The 19761-nt window shown below is 44.4% G+C and overlaps 1 protein-coding gene and 1 pseudogene across 2 annotated transcripts; one reads left to right on the top strand and one right to left on the bottom strand.

The window, feature by feature from the left end:
- Positions 1-2789: 2789 nt before the first annotated feature.
- Positions 2790-19761, top strand: part of LOC146174549 (uncharacterized) — a 342251-nt pseudogene continuing 325279 nt past the window's right edge.
- LOC146174550 (uncharacterized) lies at positions 8294-10598 on the bottom strand. 2 transcript variants are annotated; one of them, XM_084583716.1, is made up of 5 exons: positions 10166-10598; positions 9670-9789; positions 9290-9512; positions 8809-8905; positions 8294-8409 (listed from the first exon to the last, which is right to left on the bottom strand). In XM_084583716.1, the coding sequence occupies exons 2-5, from the start codon at positions 9673-9675 to the stop codon at positions 8370-8372; spliced, it is 366 nt and encodes a 121-aa protein (XP_084439842.1). In that variant the 5' UTR covers positions 9676-9789; positions 10166-10598; the 3' UTR covers positions 8294-8369. The 2 variants fall into 2 exon arrangements, 1 of the variants encoding a protein (XP_084439842.1); XR_014701887.1 differs by lacking the exons at positions 8294-8409; positions 8809-8905 and adding an exon at positions 8914-9094.

Genomic DNA, 19761 nt, shown 5'->3' on the forward strand with positions numbered 1-19761 from the left:
AGCGGAGGAAATTAAGGAAATGATAGAATGGAGTGGGACTAATCCGCAAATCTCCGGTATTGGAAGATTGGGAGCGGCATCCAAAATCATTCTGATAATTTTCGAAGACTGGTTTGTGCCGAAATGGCTCAATTTCCAGGGAATCCACATGAGGCGCTACTTGTATAAGGAGAAGTACGAAGTCTGCACAACATGCGGCAGGCTGGCACACAGTGCCGATGTATGCCCAGACCCGACCAACGTGAATCGTCGCGGCTGTGGCTTGAAACATCCAGGTGCTGGACACACATGTGAACCTAAGTTTCAACTATGCGGTAAATACCATGTCCTAGGAGACAACAAATGCCGCGAAATATACAGGATGCCCTACCTCTCAAAGAAGAAAATGTGGGAGAAAAAGCTAGAAAAACAACAACTGCAATCAACTTCAGGAAGCAAGGGACCCATCCTCTACTCGAAAAAGAGCACCAGGGACGAGAACCCCGAGGAAGGAACCGGGCAAACACGGACGCATGGTCGGGGACCCAATCGAGATCAAGATCAAGCTCGACAACCACAGCGACCTCGAAATCCCGGGACACAAGCCAGGGACGAGGACCTGGCCTGCCTCCCAGAGATCCCAAACCAAAGTCAGCAGACAACGAGACGGTAAGCTTCGTTAGCAAAACCTCCCAGGCTGAAAATAGAGAGATGGAAAAACTCAGAGGGGAAAACGCAGAACTTAGAGAGATGATCAAACAAATGAGTCGCGAAATTCAGGAACCTAAATCTAAATTCACCGAAAAGCCCACGGCTAAGAGCCCGCCGGAAAATCAATCAAATGAGGTACCAAAAACCATAAATTCAATTACTACTAATTCCACTTCAGAGGAATCAAACGGCATGAACTTGGAATTCTCCCGGCCGCCACCCCAGAAGCGTAAAGGGGGAGAGACCGATCCGTTATAACCCTTGATAGAAAATTTGAACAACGTAATTACAAATTTTATAAGCAACTCGAGAATATATTAACACACTAATCCAGCAACTTCTATGGGCTGAGGGACAGATGCAAGTGCAGATTCAAAATCTCACTAAACAAATGCAGGAAGCATCACTGGCGTTCTCTGAACCCAGTAACAGAATTGCAAAACTAGGAGAACCAATGGGTAACAATCATGGACAAAAGCCATAATCAGAAAGACAACTCCACGATCTGGCAGTGGAACTGCCGAGGGTACCAGAGAATGCGAGCCCTTTTGCAACAATACATAGAACAAACTGCCGACAAGCCCATAGCTATCATGATACAGGAGACTGGGAAAAACCCAACCAAATTGTTTGGATATCAAAGCCACTGCAGCGATAGGGGCAAAAAATACAAAGTCACGACTTTTATCCAGAGAAACATAGCCGCTACTAATCACGAGACCACATCTCGGGATATAGAAGCAGTTCTAACTGAAATCATCACTGGAAGAAAAGACCGAAAGATTATCTTTCTCTTGAATATATACAGCACTCCGAAGCAAAGGAAAGTTAGGTTTGAAGTCCTATTCCGAAAAGCCCTAAAGATCGCAGAAAATAACCCGCTTATCATAGCGGGTGACTTTAATGCAGCCCATCAGGAATGGGGGTACGATCGGCAGGATCCTAAGGGCAGACAATTATGGGAAGACATGCAAACACTAGGACTCACCCTACACACTGATCCAAATGCACCCACACGCACGGGTAATAGCGTTAGCAGGGACACCACTCCCGACCTGACCTTAAGCAAGAATGTAAGTACAGCGGACTGGAAAAACACCGAGCAAAAGCTAAGTAGTGACCACTTCATTATTGCACTCACATTAGGAAAAGGAATAAAAATTAGAAAACCCAAACAACCCAAAATCACGGAATGGGAAAGATTTAGGCAAATACGAGAGACCGAGGGAATTGAGAAAATCGACGATATCGACAAGTGGTCAGAAACGCTAAACAAACACGTGGAGGAAGAAACAGTCACTCTAGAAGACGCAGATGCACCGCCGAGTATCGATAGCGAACTCCTAAACATGTGGAATAAGAAACAGGACCTAGAGAAAAGCCTAAAAACACAAAGATGGAACCGTAATATTAGAAGAGCACTAGCTCGACATAATAAAGAGATGGAGACATACGCCATCAAACTAAATGAACAAAACTGGTGTAGCAGATGTGATGAAATGAAACAAGGCATGAGCCTCTCCAAAACATGGAACGTTCTACGACACATGCTCGATCCGGAAAAATCTAAAGCACAAGCCAACGTAAATCAAACTAAAGTTAAGCATGCCTTCGATGGCTCGGACGAACAATTGATGAGCAAATTAATCGAAATCTACATCGGACAACTGGAAATCGAAACGTTACCATCGTATGAGGGGAAACCTAACCTAGACTCAGACGTCCCCATCACTAGGGCTGAAGTCCAAGCTGAGATTATTGGATTAAAGACAAGATCAGCCCCAGGACCTGACGGTATCACAACCACTATTATCAGAAACCTAGATGACGAGTCAATCACAGCCCTGACAGAATACATGAATAAGGTATGGGAGACTGGACAACTACCGCAGGCATGGAAAAATGCCAGTATAGTCCTCATACCCAAAACGGGGAAGCCGCCAAAACTAGAAAACCTAAGACCCATATCACTGACCTCGTGCGTGGGAAAGCTAATGGAACGCGTTATTCAGACGAGACTTACCAAATACATGGAGCAAGAGAACCTCTGGCCACACGCAATGGTAGGCTTCAGGCCGGGGCTAAGCACACAGGACGTGATGCTCAGACTTAGATACAATATCATAACACATGAATCTTCAGATACAAAGACTATTCTCGGACTTGACCTAACCAAAGCCTTCGACAATGTCAAGCATAGTGCTCGAGGGTCTCCAAGAAGTTGGGATTGGAATCAGAACCTATAACTATATCAAAGGTTTTCTCACTAACAGAGAAGTCACCCTGAGCTTTCGAAGCGCCAAATCACCCACAGTCACCTTGGGTAGCAAGGGAACGCCACAAGGATCTGTCTTGTCTCCCTTTCTATTTAATATTGCTATGAGGGGGCTACCAGCACAACTAAAGCAAATACCGGACTTCAAATTTAGCATGCACGCAGATGACATAAATCTCTGGATAAATAAAGGTAGCGACGCAGAGACAGAGAACAAACTCCAGGCTGCCGCAAATGAGGTGATTGAGTACGCTGCGGAACGCGGTCTATCCTGCTCACCGCAAAAGTCAGAACTATTCATCTACAACACCAAATATAAGAAAAATAAAGCAGACATAAAGATAAATGTTGGAAACTACCCGGTTCCACAAGTAGAGGAAATTGGAATCTTAGGAATGGTCCTCCAAGCAAGAGGGCAGAACACGAACACCATAAAAAAATTGGACAACTACGCAGCCCAAGTTACGGGCGTATTCAGAAGAGTAGCGCTTAGAGGACACGGTCTCAAGGAACGCAGTCTGCTCAAAATGACACAGGCCTACATCATCAGTCGCATATGTTATGCCACACCTCTTCTCAATACCAAAAAGACAGAACGTGAGAAAAATCGACGTCATAATTCGAAAATGCGTCAAACACGCACTAGGCCTCCCTGTCTCCACATCAACAGAGAAGCTGGAGAAAATGGGGATTCATAATACATGGCACGAGCTCACTGAAACTGTCAGAATCTCTCAACTGGAAAGACTAAGTCAGACGGAGGCAGGCAGAGCCATCCTAGACTGGATCGGACTCCAATCAGACAGAGGCCCACAGACGAGAACATCTATCTCACCCAACATAAAGGAACACATACTGGTACCACCCTTACCTCGAAACATGCACCCAGACTACAACAACGAATGCAGAGAACACAGAGCCAAAGCCATCGCTAAAAGAATGAAACGCAAAGCAGCCGATGAAGTTGCTTATGTAGACGCATCGTGCGGACGACACGGAGCAGTAGTAAATGGAGAAGGCGCACCTAAAATTGCGGCCTCAACACGCACCCGTGACATTAGTACAGCTGAAGAGGTCGCAATAGCACTCGCATGCACTGGTACACAGGCCAAAACTATAATCAGCGACAGCAAAACGGCTGTCTGAAATTTTGCAAAAGGATGGATCTCAGAGGAGGGCAAAAAGATTCGTCTCACAAATCCCATTACTAGAACCATATCCATCATATGGATACCAGCATACGAGTCTGTCCCTGGCAACGAAGCTGCGCACCTGCTGGCCCGAGATCTCTACCACCGGGCAGCGGTAGAACAGCCCGAATGCAAGGGAATTAAAGATTGCGCTATCACATACAATGAGATCACAGACGCTTACAAACTAGATCGAAAAGTATACCCTACCCCAGATCGGTCTCTCACTAACAATGAAGCACGCATCTGGAGGCGATTACAAGCCGATAACTACATCTGCCCTGTAAGGGTTTTCTTAACACATACCGGGGAGGAAGAAGATTCTTAATGTAAAAATTGCGGCTAAAAAGGCACGCTAGATCATATAATATGGCAATGCGCCGATTCCCCAGGCACCAGCATTAACATTGATAGTAGAGAAGCCTGGGAGGTTTGGCGGCGGAGCGGAGATCCCACCGTTCAGCGGCACGCGACCCGCCTGGTGGCTGAAGCCGTGAAGAGTGCTTGTAACCTCACCTGACCTCAGCCTGCGGAGCCCTCCTGACCTGCTCCCCGGCCTGCGTGCCGGGGGCGGGAGATGAAGGGCTCCTTTTCGGTGGAAATAAAGTTTACATTCATTCATTCAAGCGGTCGGCAGGAACTGCAAACTTGGGCCTCTCGTTTAACACGGGATGGTTATGTCAGAATCAGCCTGCTAGGACCCTGGAATTCACGTTACCCCAATAGGCCATTAAGGCACGTTCATACGGCTTGCTTAAAGCGGCTCTTTAAATGTGCACTGAGGAAGAAGAAAAAGAGAATAAGAACGCTCGGCTACCGGCAGCTAATGCTCTCGCTCGATATTTGGTTCAGCAGCGTTGAACCCTTGTAATTTTATTGTAACGACATGTTCGTCTTGATGTAATGGAGGCCGGAAACCATTTTACTCCGTCACTGAGTGGGGTGTACGGTCGAGCACTACTTCACCGACTGGGAACTGCTATCAGTAATATTTCGGTGATCTAGTGTGTAACAGTATAGCAAGCGTATTGTGAGCTCTCTAATGCCAAGGCGCGGAATTAAAAGCAATTCATAGTCTGTCAAGGCACCCACTTGACACTAGCAGAAAAACGCTTATCGTTCCTTTGACCTAAATAGCTTAATTATAGACAAAGCTCTTAAACATCGCATGGCGACAGCCGGACAATAAGAGCAGGAGTCCTTCTGCGGAATTGTGCGGTCAATAATTTTACTTTTACTAGTAGCACTACTCTTCCATCTGGACTGTGAAGTTTCCCACTGGCCGCTCTCTCCAGTTTCCATTAGCACGGCAGTTGTAGTATGACGTTTTGTACACCCAGAACTTTTGCGTTGCGAAAAGGAACAGCTGCATCAAATAAATTTTCAGATAATACATCACTTCGCAATACGGATAACTACTCACGCAATGGAAATAAGTGCGACAAGCTCGTTGCTTTATTAACTCGTCACGAACATTAGGGTCGGCTAGCGAGAACGTACATACATCGCAGGGGTATATCATATACATAGCTTCCGGCATAAAGCAACTTCTCGGCGCAGTCAGGAAATGTGCCACGCACGCAAATGCTTCGATCTGGCTCTGCCTTACGTATTGGGCGCTAATAATAGACTCCAGTTCTAGTTGCAGGGGGCGAACGTACATCAGATTTGCACAGCCTAACCAGTACATCTCGTAGTGTAGGCGTTTACAGTATTAGCTAGGTCACTTCTGTGATAGGCTGACGCTTAACTGTTTGTGGGCGACTTCGAGAACCAAGTAAATTGCGTTAAGGAAACAGGAAAACGAGTAATACTATATGCACGCACGCATCTGACATAGCGATCGAAATCAGAGGCCACATAGTGTAAGCGAAGTGATCTGTTCCGCCGGAACACCCCCAGACCTTAGACTAAATTTTATATCGATCAGTTACCCCGATCGGATCAAGATTGTTCCTTCGTGCGAGGAAATGCTTAGAAACCCGGGGCACGGCCTAGGCACGCTAACTCTACCAGCATAGACTTAAATGCGAGTACAAGTTGCTGGGGCAGTTAGCTGAGAGTGGCACCCTGCGGTGGTCTTGCGAGATTCGAGTTAATACATAACTCACTTCTAAGGCGTATGCAGGACATCAGGCTTTTTTTGGAAAGAGATTTGTGCAGTACGCTCAGTGTGGGAATAAGGTAAGAGCATTGGCTGAGTGACTGACATGATGAGAGTGATAGGCCAGAAACAGTTAACATACCTACCGCGAATAGCATAGGGCTATGGGCCATTTTCTCAAACGCAACATACTTTCATCTTTTGGCCAATTAGGCACGGTTGAAAAGAAGCATTTCAGGTAAAGATATCACCTAACACTACCCAGGACAATTAATCTTTCTCTCTATGTATATATATATATATATATATATATATATATATATATATATATATATATATATATATATATATATGAACGAATTAGCGCCCGTGCTTGCATCATAGTTGCTCTACTACAGATTCTTCATAGGATTGATTAATTTTATTCTTGTAGCTGCGAATTTCTGAGTGAAAGATTGGTTGATTTGTTTGTTTGGTTCAACGCTCCAAAGAGGCTCAGACTAAATGAGACAGAATAGTGCAGGGCGCCGAAAATTTCAACCTCCTGTAGGTCTTTATAGTGCCCTGACATCGCAGAGCGTACGGGCGCTTTGCGTTTCGCCTGCATCGAAAAGCGGCTGCCACGGCCGGGATTCGATTCCGTATCCTTAGACAAAGCAGCCGAGGGCCCTAACTACTGCATCACCATGGCGGGGCTCTTTGTGAAAGAGGCGTACCTTTTCTCTCAGTGTATTAATAATTAGAAGCGAGGATCGTTTCACTTTTTGTGGAAAAACATTTTTAATGCATTGAGGTCACGAACACGTGACATGTTGCCGTTGTCATATGGAAGGGTGAGAGGGACTTGAGCATCGTCAAGCTGTACTATAGGGCAGCTTTTTCTCAATCCTCCTGTTTCACCCGTTATATCAAATAAAACTTGATTTGATTTGCTATTGTTTCGCTCGAGAAGCTCCACCTGATATGTTGTTTTTTATTTCTCATTCCAGGAAGGTGGTGCAGTCCTAGAAGAATAAGACTTTCTTCTAGGAGTATTCCACTTTCTCTAGCCATAGGAGAATACCATTCCATCTGTTCAAAAAATACAAACCAGAAACGCCATAATGACATCTTTCATGACGAAGCAATTCAAGTGGTATGGGTGGATCTGCACAATTTCCGGAGTTTCGTTTGCTGCCACCCTCGAGCGCACCGACGGCGTCAACCGCTGATTAGCCTGGAAAAGATACTACCCCATCTACTCTTTTATTTGTTGCATGCTGGTCCTCGTTGTCCACACTTTATTCTTTTACAAGATATATTTGGATACCATAGGCAAAGTTACAATATTTGCCAGTTCTCTGCGGTTTGTGATGTTCACGGTACTTACAGTTAAACTCCTGGTTTGTATGATTTGCTCTGTCACCAAGTCTAGACATCTTCTAAGATTGTTCATAGACTCGGCCAAATACGAGAAGCAACCGCGTTTCATCAAATCGAAGAAGTGTGATTGGTCTGGTGCCAGCTATGTTTTTCGGTTTCTGATCTGCGTTGGTTTTGTCGTTTACGTCCCCAGGTAACGCAAAATGTCACTGGAACGTTATCTGAATGGCCACAAATGTCGGAGAGCAACGTTGCCTGATTGTTGCTAATGTCACTATTTTTGATCACCAGATAACGTTATGCACTAATGTTTCTAGAACGTTCTGAAAACGTTGACGTTATGTTATTTCAACGTTATACCAACAAAAGATGACGAAAGAAACGTTGCCTGTACATTACTTTAATGTATTCTAAACAATGCATGCGGTACCTTCCTCAAGGAGCTTCTAGGCAAAAGCTACATAACCCGCACCATCTGTTCCTACTAGACAAGGTGCAGCCATAGCTGATCAATCGTGCATGAGTGCGTTCTGCCTTTCTGAAGTGACTAATGTATGCTTATATGTCGACAAGGCACCGACCAAAAGGCAGTTACGCAGTAATCGTGGTCTACTGACTGCTGACCGGTCATTTGAATGACACAGCCAGTGCAAAAATTACATCAGGTGCACATGTGAGATCATTTACACAATTTATTTGGCATGATTGTACATCTGTTGAGTCAGCAATTCCATGAAGAGACGAGCAATCACATAGCTGCCAGGTCATCCATTCCATGAATTAGGCCACTAAATTAAAAGAACAAAAACACAAAAAAAGATTATTATTCAGCCAAAATTCAAGACAGCACTTACAAAGTAATCAGACATCTAAAGCTAAATTTGCAGGACCAGAATTACTTGTGTGTGGAGCGTGCGAATATTTCTTGGACAGATAGTACAAAAATAAAGAACACCAGGACACCCACTGAATTTCCGCTTTTAAAACCATCAAAATTACAGCTGATGCAACATTGATGGCCTTACACTATATCCTAGAAGTTTACTTTTATGTCCCATAGGTTTTGCCTATGCTGTTCCATATGATATGCTGGTAAGCTAAGTGACTGTGACAAGTCCAGTTTTTGCACAGCTTGATGCACAAGTAGACTAAATGATAGTCCAGCTTCCGTACACAGCATAACAGACCCGTTTTTGCAGCGTGCTGGTGCTTGGCGAAAATGGTCGCCAATGTCATGTCTCATGTCCACTTGCTTGCCTAACAGGCAAGACTGCCGGAGGTCCACTGCGCAAACAAAACAATATCACAGACTTGGGGCGGTAAACCTAGACACTGATATTTACTACAAATTAACAAAACCCATTACATCTGTTATGAACTGTGAACACACTTATGCATACATTGAATTGTGCATCTCAATCTATTATACGACTCAATAAATCCACACCATTTGCACAAGGTTCTTCAGAAGCCCTGAAATGAGCAAAAGAAAAAAAATTAGAAAATACATTAGAATGCAGCAGCAAAAATGGACTGCTGGCCAGAATTTAAAAACTAGCCAAATATATATTTGTGCCAGAATAAAACCACAAATATAGAGCTATAATGTGCACTGCACAGTAAAATGTTGCTTACAACACCCACTACAGGCACAAGGCAAGTTTTTACCTTGGATGCCGCTTTCTGCTTGTGCTGCTGGGCTCACTGGTACTTGTGCTGGTCTTGGTGGAGGACGGCCAACGAATGGTAGTTGCTTGGCTTGTTGTGTAGGAACTGTAGATGGTAGGCGATGATTATCGCAGCTTTCATCGCTTTCACTTTCCTCACAAACAAAAAGAGCCTTCTGTTTCCTTTTTTTTTGTTGGGACGTTGCTGCCGTCTTCATCCAACACTGCAGTTAAAAATGTTTCAATTCAGTTGTTTCAATAGTGGCTTGCTAAAGTAACATTCACAGATATAGCAGCAAAGCAAATGGAATATGCATGATTAATATAGAAAGTGTAAACATATCAAGCAAAAACATTTTAGCAGCAGAACTGGACTCGTACTTCCATACAACGCCTTCTTGATGGGCTTTCTTGGCCTTTTTGTCAGCCGTTCCTCATCAGTTGTCAAATCTGACACCTCTTCAGCTTTCTTCTCTCTTCTTTTTGCGTCAGCATATGTTGCTGCAAGCAAAGAGTTCAGTGTAGAAAGATTGAATGACACGGCTAAAGGGAAACTGAATGAAAATAGTAAGCAGACCCATGAAAAGGCAACGTTCACAACTGCTTAGCAACAATATTATTGAAATAAGAGCATAACAATATCACTATAACAGGAACCTTGAGCCAATGAGCAACAAACATGATTACTGATAAGAGTCATTAAATTAAGATGATGGGTGATTATTTCACCATTTTGGCTCAAAAGTTCTCCCCTCTGGCAGCGCTTAACTTATGTGCATCGTTGCCTTTGCACACTGCAACAACCAAGAACCTAAAGCTCCAACAGTACCCTATAATCACAATACTATCTTGTGACAAAAAAAAATAAATGACGTACTAGTCTCGCCTAAGATTCGGCATTTGTGTGCAATCCATTCTTCTCCAGGCTCCTCGCAGTCTTTTATAGCGCTTGGGCAACGAGACGGGGTTCGGTATGGTGGCCATAATGTTTCCCCACTCTGCACCCAGAATTTTGGGGACGGCAGCAACTCCGTTCGCACTGCTGAATTCGCCGATGTAGAACATCCTGCAAGAATATAGCGCAGTTAGCATAACAAGCACTAGTGCCAAGTCAAAGGCATTATTTTCTGTGCCTCTGTTGAAGAGACACTACTGAGTTGCACTTCACTGCTCAAGTTTCCAATCAATGAGGGTCAATTTATGGTGAGTGTGTATTTTGCCAGCAGCTGAGCGAGATGCATGTCACTGAAACTAGTTTTCTTTGCACACTTATTGCTGGCGTTTCAGGAAATTAAATCGCTGCAAGCACTATCTCCTACTTAGCATGCGCTAGAAATTTTCATCAACAAAAAGTTTACTGATTTCTAAAGTAAAAACAGCGCAACACAGTCGTGGCGAAGAATTTCAGCATACTTAACTTCCAACTATTTTCAGTCCACGCAGATGACACACACACACACACACACGCACACACACACACACACACACACACACACACACACGCGCGCGCGCGCGCGCGCACAACAAAGCGCCAAAATGCTAAACCGGAATGGCAAAGGGCGCACACATACACTGAGCAAGTTAGTTAGCGAGATGGCTGGCTGGTGGCCCCAACCGGCGGCCTGTGGGCTATCAAACTAGACGAATTTTCAGTCACACTTCGAGCAAACGATTAATGACACTAATCGGTCACACCGACCTAATGATACGGCTCTTGCCACGGGCGTGACAACTTAGGCGTTAGCGTGACACTGTCACGGTGACCATACCGCCAAAGAGGCAAAATAATTTCAGCATTTGTCTCCTGATTAGAACACAAGCAGCTCTGCTGAACATCTGTGATGCGGGGCAGCGCAGCACTGTTCTGCTGCGAAAATGCATGGCCAGTCGTTAATAACAAAGAAATTCATGATTAACAAAGCAGCAAGGAATAAACAGAAAACGCGTGGTGCATCCAATGTGGTTCCAGATGCGACAGTCTGAGATATGCCTACAAGCTAAAAGGGAGGTCACCAAAGCAATAGCAACTCACCTGTGAGCGATGAACAGTGCATGCAGTCGGAAGATTGAGTTCGCACGTGAAATGTGGCTGCGAAGTCGGCACAAAGGCACTCAAAGTCAAAATGCACACGAGCACAGGCAAGTGGCAAGACAAGGCATAACGTGCGAAAAAGCTCCATAAAGCCCCACAAGAGCCATGTCGTCGTGTTTCTTTTGTCCCGCCATATTGAATGTGGTGCCGCCTGAACGCAGCAAAATAATATGAAATAAATATTTATTAATTTATGCTAATGTTCAAGCTTAGTAATTTACTGCGTGAAAGTTCTTTTATTTGCAAAAAATTGTTTATTTATGGTTATTTATTACATGAACACTTTCGTTGGCCAGGACAAGCAATGTATGGCACACAAACGAGGTGTAGTCGAGCCAAGCTCAAGCCCAGCCAGTGTGTGTTCACATCTCACGGGTAATGCTTGTGTAGCAGTGCGGAAAAAGTGGCTTTTTCTCCTGAATACACCTTAGCACGTTGTATCAGCTTTGCGCTGTTATAACCCCGATACTTGTGCGTAGCTGAAGCAAGTGATCATACTGCTCATTCGTCGATGACCTTCAGTGCACCATGATGCGTACCGCTCGTGTTTGCAAGTAAAGCTGTCTACCAGCGATAGAGAGGACATAGTGGTGTATCACTGATGTTGGAAGAAGACAGAAATTCTGACGCAGGGCAACCAAAATAGCAGCACTTTGCCAATCTGATAGCCCTACTGTACAGCAGTCCCTTACAAGCTGAAACTTAGCTACTGCCGAGGAACATTTTGAGAGGGTGGTGTTTCACAGCAGTGAGTCCAGTGCTGGTCATCATAGCAATGACGATGAAGAATTGGTTTCTCCATTGTGCTCCGTTGATCCACCGCCAACTGGCGAAGTTGCCGAGTCTCAAGAACAAATTCTACAGCAGTATTCATGCAGCAGTGAGCTCCGCGATTTTTCGTCAAGCGAGAGTGAGGTGGATTTAGCTCCGGCTTTACACGACCCACTTCGTTCATGGGCTGTAGATAACAACATTTTTGCCGCCCACATCACTAAGCTTCTGAAAATTCTGCAGCCGCACCACCCAGACCTCCCTTCTGATGCCAGAACACTGCTGCGGACGCCTCATGCCAGTAGTCACCAGCATGGGAAGTGGCACTTACTGCTTTTTTGGCGTCACTGGAAACCTCATTCAGCAACTAGAAAGTGGAGCCATATCAGTGAGCGCTTCAGTGACTTCCCTGACGATGAACGTCGATGGTGTGCCCTTATCTAGGAGTTCGTCGAAACAGTTCTGGCCTGCGGTTGTGCGGGCCGAAGAAAGCTCGCGAAATGAACCTTTCCTTGCAGCTCTCTACATGAGGGACTCAAAACCCGAGAGTGTTCACTTTTAGAGCTTGGACTGCACCATGGTGAAGCTGTGTTCCCTAGTGATTGTTCATGCATTTGTTTGCGACATGCCTGCGCGGGCATTCCTTAAATGTACCAAGAGACATGCAGCATACTATGCATGTGAAAAGTACATGCAAAAAGGCATGTACTCTGTAGAGCTTAGGAAAGTTATATTTCCTGATGTGTTGGCCCCTCCGCGTACAGGTGAAAACTTCACCAACATGACACAGCCTGATCATCACAATTGCACATCACCATTGCTCAAGCTGGGCATCGGACTGGTTCCCACTAGACTATATGCGTTTGGTTTTCTTAAGAGTTATGAAAAGATTTCTAGTGCAGTATTGGACATCAACTGCACCATCAGCGTCAATGCTGCCTTTGAGTGCACGTAGGGCCATTTCTGAGAACTTAGTTACTTTGGCTGTCAACACTCCACAGGAGCTTCAGCGCATTCCAAGGACCCTGCGTGTTCTAGAATTTTGGAAGGCATCCGAGTATAGAAACTTCCTTGTTTACTTTGGCCCCATTGTTCTGAACCAACACCTTGCTCATCCATTTTACACGCACTTTTTGAAGCTAAGTTGTACCATCACAATACTGGCCTCACCCGATCTTTCTATGACTTTGTGTGAATATGCTGAGCAGCTGCTGCTTAGCTTCGTTACAGAGGCAGCTAAGCTTTATGGCAGTGGCATCTAAAATGTTAGCATACATAGCCTCTCGCATCTGGAAGATGATGTGCGACGGTTTCGCCACATTGCCCTATTTTCAGCCTTTCCTTTTGACGCTTTTCTAGGAAAGCTGAAGAAACTGGCCAGAGGCCATGCCCTTCCTACGGAACAAATTTTTATGCGAGCAGCTGAACTAAAGCAGTTCAAGCCACCAGTGACTACTAGAAGTGATGGCATCAAGCTGTCCAATATTCACATAAATGGACCAGTCCCTGAAATATTCCGGGGGCAGCGATTCAGTAAGACTACGATTGGGAAAAAAGTGTTTTCTACAAAACCAAAAGACAGCTGTGTGAGGATAACGGGTGGAAATTTTGTCCTAATAAGAAATTTTATAGCAGCTGAAGGTGACGTCCTTATTTGCGGGCAGCACTATGCCGATGTTAGTAACTTTCATGATTCAACGCTGTGGTCTGTTGACATAGGTGTTTACAGAGCCCGAGGACTTTCACGGGGTCTGAGTACGTGGAGCATCAATGAAATTGGTACAAAATGTGCGTGCTTACCAGTCAAGAAAAATGCAGATGCTATTTTTTGTGCGCTCCCATTGTAAAAACCATAACTTTGCTTGGTACTCTCTGACAATGACAAAACCATTCCCACAACACGGTGTTTGTTTGCACTCTTGTCCATGATATAATTTTCACTGTCTGTTGGGCTCTCAACAGTAAATTAATGAAAGTATAGTTTGTGATATTTTTTACCATTGTGATCTGATGATTTGTTGGAAAATAATTACTATCTAAAATTGTTTCCATGTTATAAAGCTGCCATTTATCACTTGAGCATATATTCTTGTCCAGCCAGGAATTTCGCATTTCACTTTTGCAGCTTTATTAGCTTTGCCAGTAATATCTAACTCAGCCTGTTTATAAATGTTGCAATAGCAATGTTATCAAAACGTTGGTGAGATGTGTACACCCAACGTCAGTGCTGTGTATGCCTATAAACGTTATGATGACGTAATCTCTAAACGTCAGGGCAACGTATGTCTTGCAACGTCGCAGCAATGTGAGATTTTGTCACATTACGTTGTGTGGAAGTTCATACATATAGGCAACGTTTAGGCAACGTTTTGCGTTACCTGGGTCTGTGCACGAGGATACCTTTCCATGGGTTTTGTCGACCACGTCGTATGAAGTAGAGCACTAGGAATAGTAGTAAAGTTAGTCTGCTGTGTAGGAGGATCCCTCTTCTATGTGCACGACATGGCTCACTCTCTCATTATGAGACCGTGTCTAGAAGTGCTTCGACTGTACATTTGCGAACAGCATGACATCCTTCGGTGCGTTGTAGATTCGAGCTGTCCTCAGATTAATAACGCGGATCGTGCCAGGATGCTCCAAATGATAAGGAATAACCTTTGCGAGATCATGACGCTAAAGTGTAGGCTGCAGGAAGTTCTGGGGTGGTCCGTCGTGGTGTCTGGCTGTACCTTCATAGGCTGCGCGTGCTCTGCTGTCTATAATGCATTCGTAGAAAGGTTTTTCTTTTCAAGACATCTGCTTTTAATGGTGTACGCTGCTTCTGTGTCCCTGGACTTCATTGACGTCACCGACTTGAGCCACACGATGGTTACAGAAGTGAGTAACCTTCCATACGCCGGGGAAAATGGTCAGCTCTACTAGTGACATTGCATAAACTGATTAAAACAATCAACCTATTGTGAATAGTACAGCAAGTAACGTGGGATTCTGCTACAATGCCATCACAAGAAAAACATTTAGAGAACATTTTGTTTCGTTTGGTGGCACCTGGAAGCATACTCAACATTATCTATGGATAATAGATGACGATAAGAGCATTTACACTGCAAATAATACGAACTAGGTTGGATAGGGTTATACGCGAACACTGTTATCGTAATTTCTGTCCATACATTTTTTTTCGTTACTTTAAGCGGACGTCTATGCAACAAAAATTGATTCACTCTCATAGGGTGGGTCAACGTCTAGAATAAAAGTACTGACTACACATTTTCATATGTCTCACTTTTTCTTTACAGATGACGAAACTGAAGCAAACTCTAGGCAGAGTTCCAGCTTCCGGTGAAAGTCCTGCTCATTTTAACGAAGTATGCTTACTTTCATACTTTCAGGTGGCTAATTTTGGTTCAACTTTGAATTAAAGATGTAGCAAATGTATTCTGACGCCTTCATTTTAACATCGCAGGTCATCTCTTTGTATTACTGCACAAGGCCGACGGAGATGGCCTTTTCCGGAGCAGGGCTTTTCAGACTCGATCGACCATTACTCGTCTCGGTAAGCTTTCTATAATGTTCTAGTCCTACTAGTGGCTGTTCATATCTGCATACGCTATCGTCAACCTGCTGAGTGCACAAGAAGCTATCATTGGCATCGCCATTAAAACGGAACAGGGTTCGTCGCGTCACATACGACCAAACAAAACGATCCGCATTCACACGTAGATTCACAATGCAAAATCCTGGACAACATCAGTGCTCTGGTAGAGTGGAAATAATGAGACAATTTGTGGCAAAGATAAGCCGCTTACGCTTCTTTTTCTTGCGTGGTTTCTATGCTGCAATGCGTCTCACAAGTTGTTCATAGCACTCTCAATTCTATAATTTTATGTCCGATCAATACAGCAGCATAAGAGCAAATGGCCTCTAAATTTATTAGCTATGCCATGATATTTTGAAGCCACTGTTGAAACAAGTCAAATAAATTTGTATAATTCTCATTTTCTTTAGAAAGAACCACGACCGCTTTCTTCCCTGGGTAAATACGCAATTTGTCCTTATACAACATAGAGAAGGCATGCTGGCGAACTGGTGCATCACAATTTGTAACCGTAGCATCCTCCCGGTAGTCTGATGTTTCATACGTTCACGTGACACGTCCATTCTTGTACCGTCTAAGTGATGCGCACACCTATCACGGGGGCGGAGAAACACTGTTATGTAGCACGGGTCACTCTGATTGGCTCAAGCCGCCCTAGTTTAGTACCCAGCGCTGCAAACCACTTGTCAGATGATGTACAGTAGTAAGGACAAACGTGTTGTGAATCTTCACGCGAGCGCTGCCAATAGTGCGTGGCCGGTATATGCGTTCGGCGTAATTCACTGTTGACAACACCGCTGAAAGCAGTTAACGAAAAAAGCTTTGCGAAGCACGCACTGGCACTTTCCGACGACGCTAAGTCCTTTAATGCGGAAAAATTGCCAGGGAGGTAGGCAGGCACCCGACAAGAATGCAGAGGAGAGGAAGGTAAACGGGAAGGTAGCCACAGAGAAACACAATAATCTACAGAGTCAGGCAAGAAGGAAGAACGAAAAGGGAGAGAAATACAGACGCGGAAGCAGAAAGAAACACCAGCAACAATGCAAAATTAGATGTACAGCCAGGCATAGAGGTCGCAATCCAGGTAGAACCACAGGCGAAGAGACTGGCACGTATGAATATAAGGGACAGGCCGATGCAAACATACAAGGAAGCAGAATAAATACAGACGGATAGGCACACAAGGGCTCACATTAATGGGAAAAAACAAGAGAGCAGACAAACATACAGAGAGGCATACAGAACGAAGCACAAGCAGACAGCAAAACCTTCTGGCAACGTTCGTAAACAGGCCACACAATCAGAGGTAGATGAGCAGATTGCATTTATTAAGGTCCGCTGTTGGGCAAGTTGGTGACGATGTTCCATATCTACACCGCTATACACGAGACAAGAGAGAAAACATATAACGACAAACACGGCGCTGATTGACAACAAGCTAAGTGCACACGCGCGAGAGTCAGACAACACCCAGGCAGGCAAAAGGAACACAACAATAAGAAAACCAAACCCACGCAGGCTCAAAGACAGACGGACAAAAAGAAATAATCTCATCATAATCAGCTGGACTATATTTCCTGCATAGCGAAGAGCTGTTCCGTATTACGCAAATTATTCCGGTCTTGTACAAGCTGAATCTACTTGACTCCTGCGACCTTTTTACCCTATTCTGCCCACCTAATATTCTGCCTTTCCCTGCTAGGCTTTCCTTCTCTCGGAATCCAATTCGTTACCATTACCGACCATCGGTTATACTCCCTTTAAACTACATGTGCTGCTTATGCGCATTTATTCTCGAGTCCCACTAGGATTTCACTAACTAACTCTAGTTATTTCTCTGACCCGCTCTATAGACGCTTCCTACCTCTTGACGTTACTCCTACCATTTTCCTCTCTCTAGCTCTCTGCTTTGTCCTCAGCTTAGGTAGAACCCGTTTCGTTAGCCTCCACGTTACAGCTCAAGAGGTGAGTGCAGGTAAAATGCAACTGTTATATACACTCCTCTTAAGAGATACCGGTGAGCTGCTAGTCGTAATCTTCTAATACTTTCCAACAGCGCTCCATCCTAAATTTATTCTAATTAGTTCCCTCTCATGGTCCGCATGTGCGGTTACTACCTGTCCTAAGTAGATATATTCACGTAACACATCCAGTGCTTCGCTACCTATTGTAAACTGTAGCAACCTGACCTCAGATCCCCTGCTGCTTTTCCCCTTTTCGTAGCTTCCAAAGTTTTTTTTAACCTCATCCTTTGCTACTGACTGCTCTTCACTACTGCCAATTTTATTATTGTCCTGGCTACCACGACTACTGAATAGGTCAGCATAGAACTCTTTGGCTATCTAGTCCCTGTTAGTGATTACATTGCCCGCTTTGTCCCTTAGCACACGTCTGATGTTTGCTGTGTCTAAATACCTCTTCACTGCTTTAAGACTACTGCCAATCTTTACAGCGCGGCCAATTTTCTTGCTGTTATACTTCCTTATGTAGGACAATTTGCGCCTATTTGTTACTTTGATAGTTCTTCCAGCTCTATATTGACTATTGGGTCAGAAGCTTTCATATTTTGACATCTCAGTGTAATCTTTCGTCTGCTTACATAGTTTACTAGTTGCCTCTCTAACTCCTCCCATCTACTTCTACTGTGCACATTGTAATGATATCTCTAATAGTATCGTTCATCGCCCCTATACTAAGATCGTCTTCCTTGGTTAAAGCTGAATGTCTTCGGTAGCGAGATCCTAAAATTTTCTACCTGCCCTCTCACCGCTATTTGGTTGATGGACATCTTCCCTACTAATCTATTTCGATCTCTCTTCACATATAGACTTATTGGAGACCGTATCATCCTGCGGTAAATGCAACGCACCTTTCCGGTCACATCTACATCCTGCACAATGCCAGGGGTAGAACAAAGTATGAAGTCGATTTTGCTTTAGTCTTCTCGTTGTGGCTTTTTCATGTCCATTTCCTGAAGAAGGTATTCATGATTCTTATATTGCTGTGTTCGGCGAATTCAACCAATAAATCTCCCCTGCTATTCCTTCATTTAATGCCACATTTACCCACTGTCTTATCTGAAGCTTGTCTGTTGCCTACCTTGCCATTGAAGAAATCTGTCAGAACAGTATACTTAGTTTTTACTTTCCCCATTGCCGATTCTACATCTTCATAGCTTTCCAGTGCCTTGTCATTGTGGATACATGGACGCGCAAAGGCCTGTACTTGCTTCAGTTGCTTATTAGGCTTTATTACGATGCGTTCCGCCTGCTCGGTAATGCTATATAAATTATCTATATTACCAGCATTATGCTTACTGATAAGGAACTCCTAGTTCTCGTCGCTCCGGTAAACCTTCATAACCCAATACATAGCCGCCCTTCAGTACAGTATATCCCTCATTTGGCCTTCTAAGCTCACTAATCCCAATGATATACCATTTGAACGGATGGAAGAAACAGCTCAAACGGACGGTTCGTGTAGAAAGGCTAGACAGACAGACAGGCAGCTCATGTGTCTCTCTCGCCTTCCTACACGTCCCGTCCGTTTGAGCTGTTTCTTCCTTCCGTTCAAAATAAACCAACCAGCCCGACAAAGCCCTCTTCTTGAATATACCATTTCTTGCCAGGTTTCTCGAAGAGCACTGCTACACTCGCCTCACTAGCCAGAGGTCTAGCGTTAAACGTGGTCAGTCTCCAATGGCGGCCTGTCCGGAGCAAGAGATTTTTAGACCTCTCCGCTGCGTCATAGGTCTCAACGCCGCTTTGATCAGTTGCTCCGCAACTGCTGTGGGCTGAAGGCTGGATAGGCATTGCAGTATTCATAATATTTCACTGCCAGATACTACGCCAGTGCGCTCAAATGCTCTTCTTGTGAGGCAGTATGTTTCTGGGCGAGTTCAATGAGATCAAGTCGCTCAAACCTATTTATGCAATTGCATCAACCCTTGGTTTTTGTTTCGGTGTTTGTCCGCTTCCAGAGCAGAGTTGTACATCCCTGGGAATCGAACAAT

The sequence above is a fragment of the Amblyomma maculatum genome, chromosome 11, assembly GCF_055883805.1.
Source record: "Amblyomma maculatum isolate TAMU_Amacu chromosome 11, ASM5588380v1, whole genome shotgun sequence".
Classification (NCBI taxonomy): domain Eukaryota; kingdom Metazoa; phylum Arthropoda; class Arachnida; order Ixodida; family Ixodidae; genus Amblyomma; species Amblyomma maculatum.

Coding starts and splice junctions, on each gene's coding strand:
- LOC146174550 (XM_084583716.1), bottom strand. Junction 8,906..9,289: donor AGCAGAAAGCGGCATCCAAG/GTAAAAACTTGC, acceptor TTGTTTGCGCAG/TGGACCTCCGGCAGTCTTGC. Junction 8,410..8,808: donor CCAGCACGCTGCAAAAACGG/GTCTGTTATGCT, acceptor CTTTTAATTTAG/TGGCCTAATTCATGGAATGG.